This window comes from Gymnoscopelus microlampas (genome assembly GCF_963454915.1).
Source record: "Gymnoscopelus microlampas genome assembly, chromosome: 15".
NCBI classification, from domain to species: domain Eukaryota; kingdom Metazoa; phylum Chordata; class Actinopteri; order Myctophiformes; family Myctophidae; genus Gymnoscopelus; species Gymnoscopelus microlampas.
Genome location: NC_139952.1, coordinates 27,700,557 through 27,707,823, shown reverse-complemented (window position 1 = coordinate 27,707,823; position 7,267 = coordinate 27,700,557). Strand labels below are relative to the sequence as shown.

Here is a 7,267-nt window from a genome sequence, read left to right as displayed (position 1 = left end):
TCATTCACAAATAATGTTTGTTCATGAGCTGCTCCAGCCGGCTCCATCCACTGCAATGTTATTCATCGAACTTCCGGTGCGATTTTGCCACCCGTGAGTGTCACGTCATATATCTAGAGAACGGATGTAGTATGTCCTTTCCTTTCAAAAACTTCCTTGCTCTGTGCCAGGAGGGAATGCCTGGATATGAGAGCAAGACAGATATTTCCTCAGTGACTTGACTGCAGTTTGAACACCAGCATCCTGAGTAGAACTTCATGGCAGCGTGGATTGTCCTGACAGGCATGTAAGGATAATTTAGATGGGTTTTAATCATAACCTGCACCCCAAACTGAGATACCGGAAAGTGGGGTAACATGGGCACTGAAGGTTGGGTTCGCCCAAGGTGCCATACAAGCTGCAATAGAAGTCAACTGAGTTGACTGGAACATGACAAATGCCGGACAGGATAGTGTCGGCATTGTGGAAGAGGATCTGATGAACAACTGGGATGACATAGTCACTCCCAATCACATGGCTCAGAGTCAGTACTACACAGTAAAATCCTCAGTGTTGTACAAGTTTGTACAAATGGATACATTAACACTGAGCATTGTACTGTGTAGGCTTACACTAAATATAGAATAAAATTTGCTAAACATTTTGGGCTGAACTTTGTTTTTCAAACTTGTATAATAAAATGACCCACACACCATCTACACTTAGTACACTTGCACAATAGGGACAACTTTATAAAGTTGTCCCTATTGTGCAAGTGTGGATGGTGTGTGCGGGTCATTTTATTTTATTATGTACGTCTGATCCCTGCCTACGTACCCGTCTCTGAGCTGATCAGCTGTGCATAAGACTTTGTTGTAACCTAACCCTGGTATAGTATTAAAAATACCACTTAGGATAATTTCCAGATACAATTTTATTTGTGTGTGTGAGCAACTGTCCACACCTAACAGATACTTCAAAATACAGTCAATGCAAACCAAAACATCCCTAGAGTTCAAAGTTCAGACCAAATATATAGATTATCCCATCAAGCTCAATATATACAGTAGAAGCTTACATTGACTTTGGTAGTCTTCCCTGAATTACTTGGTGGGAGCCTCCCATCCTACCCAGAACTTCAATCGTGCCTTCAGCTCATCACTGTATGCTACAAAATATATATATAAAGGAGAATACAGCTCTTTTTTTTCATATCACTTTGCTCATTGTCGTTGAATTATCCTTTGAAATGAATCAAACCAACAAAGTACCTTACAAGTATTGGCCATATGGTAACTATGGATTTATCCTTAGCCTAATGACACTATCATATTTAGAAACTGTTCAAAAGAAGTCAGAAAGCCATACTATTACATTTGTGCAGCGTATTTAATCACCTTCATTTTGTACACATAAACATTTTGCACATTTCAATACACTGCACAAATTAACAGAACTAGAGGTCCCTCACATCTAGAGTTCGGGCTGCTACATAGCCCTCACACCTACGTCACCCCGTCGATGTGTCTGATATGCCCATAAATGGAGATCTCTATATCTGTCAGTGTCCCTTTTATGATCATATATGGAGATATCTGTATCTGTCAGTCCTTGTCCCCTTTATGCCCATATATGGAGAGTCCCTTTATGCCCATAAATGGAGATTTATATATCTGTCAGTCCTTGTCCCTTTTTATGCCCATATATGGAGATCCCTATTGATCACGTATTTGTATACATACTGTAGGCAGCAATCAAAACAATCGAAACAGTCACTTGTGATGTTTCACCTGGGACAACCACAAAATCGTCTGTTGGCCGTTCATTTCAGATTTTTATGTTTGATTTTACATTCACACCATTTGTCTGTGTTTTGTCTGATATTAGTTTTGAACACATGTGGGCGTGACTCACTGCCATTCATCCAATCAAAGGCAGGTAAGGGTGGGTCTTTCCCTTTCTCTTCGCAAATGAGTAAAGGCTGGGAACGAACAAGGTCTTTCCCGAACAAGGTCTTTCCCGAACAAGGTCTTTCCAGAATGCAGGTGAAAAAAGATAAGTCTGCTCTGTAGGACTGTGGGATTTTTGGTCTATCCCACAACGGTGCATGGCATTGCTAAGTATGCTAAGTAATTTGGAATTTCACATACATGAATTAAGTTGTGATGAATTAAGTTGTGATGGCGCATGATGTCATCGAACCGCGTGTCATCTGATGATCATGTCGCCATGGAAACGTTGGCTAGTGAACTTCTCGGCTGAAACAGCCAATCAGCACAGGCTTTCTGCGCTGAGTGACGGCTGTCAGTGTGACATAGCCCTTGTGTAGGACATGAGATCCTTTATAAGCTCCTATATATGGCACTTTTAAATTCAAAGGTGGCCCTACAAATACAGATCCCATAAACAACAATTTGTTTATCCTGGAATACAGAGTCGGAGGACAGTTGCATGGACATAGGCCTCTACTCCGATAGAGAGGATGCCTCTCCACACAGGGGGAGGCTGTGGATGGCCCTGAGCGTCCCCACCAATAGACTGTCCACCACCCTGACGCAGGAGGTACCCCAGAAGAGACAAGTTGAGGAGGAGACGGAGGAGTTGGAGGAGGAGGAGGTGGAGGAGGAGAGGCAGCAACAGGAGTTTCTGTCACAGAGTCTGATGGAGCGAGAGAAGAACATCCAGGAGAACAAAGCCATGCTGGCGAAGCTGCTCTCTGAGCTAAGCACCACGGTGGCCGAGTTGACGCCTCAAAAGAAGCCAACCAGGCAGAAAATGAAGCTGCGGAAGCGGACGATTCAGCCGGGGTCACTAAGGAGGGGTCCTCCCCGTAAGGCAAAGACACATCGAGGGACCAGTACCACCATAGACGTCAACAGCCTGGTGCTGTTGGCCGAGGAATGTGTCAAAACAAATAAGAAGAGGAGCTGCTACTCCTCAAAGAGGTGACCCCAGCGCGCGGTGAAATCAATGGAGGAGATCACCAAAGAGGACCTGAACAAGATCGCCTACCGCAGCTCAGACAAGATCTGGGACATGAAGCTGGGCAGTTACTGTCACCAGTGCAGACAGAAGACGCTGGACTCCAAGACGATGTGCCGCAGCGGCTTCTGCGTGGGGGTTAAAGGCCAGCTTTGTGGGCCATGCCTGAGGAACCGTTATGGAGAGGAGGTTAGCACGGCGCTGCTCAACCCGACGTGGTGCTGTCCCGTTTGCAGGGGCATTTGTAACTGCAGCGCTTGTCGGAAGAAGGAGGGCCGTTACCCCACAGGCACCCTGTTGAACGTGGCCCGCTATAACGGACATGACAACGTCCACGAGTATCTGAAATGGATTCAGAAGGAGCTGTATCAATAATTTAGCTGGGGTGCCGGTGATGGTGGCCCCCAGACCCCATGCTCTCTGAGAATAATCAACGGTTTACGGGCAATAAAAAAAGAATGCTGACTGGTTTGGTTTTGACCCACATGGGTCTTCCTCAGGGTGTGGCTAGAAACAACCACGGGGTTCATTTTATGTATTGTTCACAGTTAGTGGCCAAGGATGCCTAAGTATACCAGCATATCGATACTAAGTAGGCCATGTGTGAGGTTTTCAAAAGTCATTCGTAAAAGTTGATAATTATAACAATTAAAAAAATACAAAATAACTTCCCAACATCAACCAATATATTATGTCAAACATTAACACTGCTTGCTCCTTTGCATAACCTCAGACTGGACATATCCTGCACACCGATATAAACAAGACACACTGTCAGCACTAACATCACAGTGCTCTGATACAATGGCCTCTGACAATCCACAAGGTTGATATAGAAGTCAGAGTGTGACCATAAGCTGGTCTCCAAGTACTAGTCTCTGACTCTGACAACTGGAATGATGAATCTAGACTACAGGACAATGTGTTGTTGCAAAGCCACACCATTCTGTGAAGAATATATAATGTAAAAAATTATTTAATCATGGTAATCAAAATAGAACATTTGAAAAATATAAACAAGGTGATGCAATGAATTAACATTTGTATTTTATCAAATAAAGTTTATACTTGGAGCACTGATGGTTCAAATGATGCTTCTTGTTTGCAGTAAGTATAGCATTCTACTATGCAATGTTGAAAATGCATACAATCTTTAATCCAAAGCCAGCTTCACATCCAGGAATCTGCCAACTAAATGCAGAACCAAACAAAAAGATAATATACACATTTACCATATGTATAACCAAACACCTTATAAAACACCTTATCCTATAAAAATGACCAATTATTTTCTCCCTGATTGGCTTAAGGGAGGACGGACGGACTAATTTTAGTCAAGTGTACAATTGTGTTGTACTATGCAGGGTCAACTTATTATACTAATGAAGGATAAAACAAAAAACTAGAAAAATGAACTTCAGAGAAAATCTTGTTTATAATAAAATTATTTCACATTTGTATGAACCAAAATGTTAAGAGTCAAACTGCTTTTGTCGGTATCCAAGGTATGTGGCCATTGTTTGTCCAAAATCCAAAGGTCGGTAGCAAAGTATTCTTAATGGAGTTGTCTTGATGTTTATTTACATTTTCAGAAACTACAAAAATAGCACACAACAAAAATTAACACAATCAACAGCACTGCTTTCCTCTTCACCGTGCATCAAAAACCACCACTGGAATGAAAGCGTTAAGGACCAAACACAAAGGATTGATTATCATTACCTATACTTTTATAATATACTCTATTGGTTGAACATATCACTACTGGCATGATATAAGACCAAATGTTGTCGATCATCTTTATCTGTTGCTTCCGTGCTGAGAATGAGATTCCATTTAATCGCATTGTATAGTGAGAAGTATAAAATGTACAGCTACAGTACTTCTGCTTCCTCGCTCACAGAACTCAGACACAATAGATAAAGATGATGAGTCATGGATTGGCCCATGGCCAGAAAATGTGATGTTTATCGATGAACATGTAGCCTTTTAAACAACCTCTGTAGATGTTTCATTACATCATAGTATGTCTTTGTGATATATCCATATGACAATACACACTAATAAGTTCCCTAAATACAGTAGCTGACAAGTCAACACACTCTTATTATTCACTCTTAACACAGGTACACACACACACACACACACACACACACACACACACACACACACACACACACACACACACACACACACACACACACACACACACACACAAAGGATACATCGCTTTGTTCTCTTCTTGTACATAATTCTGTAACCACATTCTCTGCATCGGATGGGATCACGGGCCTTGATTTCATTTTCAGTGTGGCATTCTGTAGGGAGAGATAGTATAGAAAATGATGATTATAACAACATATATTATACAATCGTACTGTAGTACCAACTGAACCTTGATCTTGAACAAATACATGTAAAGTGGCATCATAGCCTTGCCCTGACACCCATATTCAGCCATAAACAAGCTGCATTTCACCAAAACTAACTCTACACCAGTGGTTCAAAATGTGGCACCCGAGAACCCCCAGGGCATCTTGAGGGGGTTTCAGGGGGGTCCCCCACTAATCGATTGATGTTTAGTCTTCACCATTATTTAATGTACATGTAAATGTAACTACAGAACACACTATAATACATTGTTATAGTGATGAGTTTCACTGTAAGGTATCCTAGGCCTGGACCAACAATACATGATGTATTGACGTCCCACAAATAGAAATCGTATCAAATGGGGGTCCGTCCGTGCTGATAATAATGCATAATATCATTAAAAAATGTTGAGAATCACGGCTATTGAGAGCAAGAACTACTTTACCTCCACATATGTAGATCATAGGTTGTTGCTTAGGAGGCTGCACAGCTTTCTGAGCGTCCATGTTTGACTTCAAACAAATGAGACTCTTCCTGCAATGGAAACAGAGCAACCAGTCAGAGTCGCCATCAGTGGTGTAAAGTAACTAAGTACATTTACTCAAGTACTGTACTTAAGTACAATTTTGAGGTATTTTTTACTTTACTGGAATATTTCCAATTTTCATTTTTACTTCTACTCCACTACATCTCAGAGGCAAATCTTGTACTTACAGCACTACAATTATATGAAAGCTTTTGTTACTAGTTACTTTGTAGATTTGGATTATTATTACAAAATATACATTAACCACTTCAGCCCTATGTACATTTCGTTTTGGCCATTTCAAAATAGCCATCTACAAGCTCACATATGTGAAGCATTGTGAGCTTGTAGATCAGCTATTTTCAAAAGATTTTTGTACATTATAAAACTTGTGAAATGGGATATTCTGCATAATATGAGTACTTTCTACTTTTGGTACTTTAAGTACAATACTTTTGTACTTTTACTCAAGCAAATATTGAATTCTGGACTTTTACTTGTAGCAGAGTATTTCTACATTGCACTATTGATACTTTTACTTAAGTAACACATTTGAGTACTTTTCAACCACTGGTCACCATTACCATCCTTTCAGTGGCCAAGAACAGTTTGTGTGTTTTATCTATAATATCTCTAACCTACTGCCTCAAATAACATTGACAGCTAGATAGATAGGCCTGTTAATTCAGTATATATATTTTGTATTAGATTACAGAACAAAGCATGATGGTAATGCCCGTGTAGCACTAGCCACAACCGCTAACACATATAATTAATAAGTAATAATATAGTAGTGATAATAGTTATCGAGCAGCTCTCGTAAACAGCAAACAACAAATGTAACCTATGAATGATGAAACAGTGAAACCTAAAGGTAACAAAACAAAACAAAACACAGATCACCTGCAAAAGTAAGATGTTCACGAGCTGCTGTTTGTGGCCACATTGAATCGGCACATGCGTAGTCTGTTGCACATAGTGTTGCCAGATTCTGCGAGAAAAATATTGGCGGTGCATTACCGCCGCCAACTGGACTGGAGTGTGGGACAAGAGACAGCCTGCATCGTCATCATCATATAATATATCATTAACCTATAAACATTTCGGCTATTTTCAAAATATTTTTTTATACATTTTGAACTTGTGAAATGTGACATTCTGCACAATGAGTACTTTTACTTTTGGTACTTTAAGCACATTTTGATGCCAATGGCAATACTATTGTACTTTTACTCAAGTCAATTTTGAATTCTGGACCTTTACTTGTAACAGAGTATTTTTTACATTGCAGTATTGATACTTTTTTTTAAATATCTGAGTAGCCTACTTCTTCCACCACTGTCAATTTTACTTATTGATACATGTCCTGTACAGTAGGTGGCAGTATGTGCCAATGGTTGCAACCCG

General features: G+C 40.4%; 1 protein-coding gene across 1 annotated transcript; it reads right to left on the bottom strand.

Annotated features, from left to right (window-relative positions):
• Positions 1–4,377: 4,377 nt before the first annotated feature.
• On the bottom strand, positions 4,378–6,834 carry polr2k (RNA polymerase II, I and III subunit K). Its single transcript, XM_084080732.1, has 4 exons — positions 6,764–6,834; positions 5,780–5,868; positions 5,187–5,279; positions 4,378–4,634 (listed from the first exon to the last, which is right to left on the bottom strand). The coding sequence occupies exons 2-4, from the start codon at positions 5,838–5,840 to the stop codon at positions 4,612–4,614; spliced, it is 177 nt and encodes a 58-aa protein (XP_083936858.1). The 5' UTR covers positions 5,841–5,868; positions 6,764–6,834; the 3' UTR covers positions 4,378–4,611.
• Between the last annotated feature and the right edge of the window lie 433 nt (positions 6,835–7,267).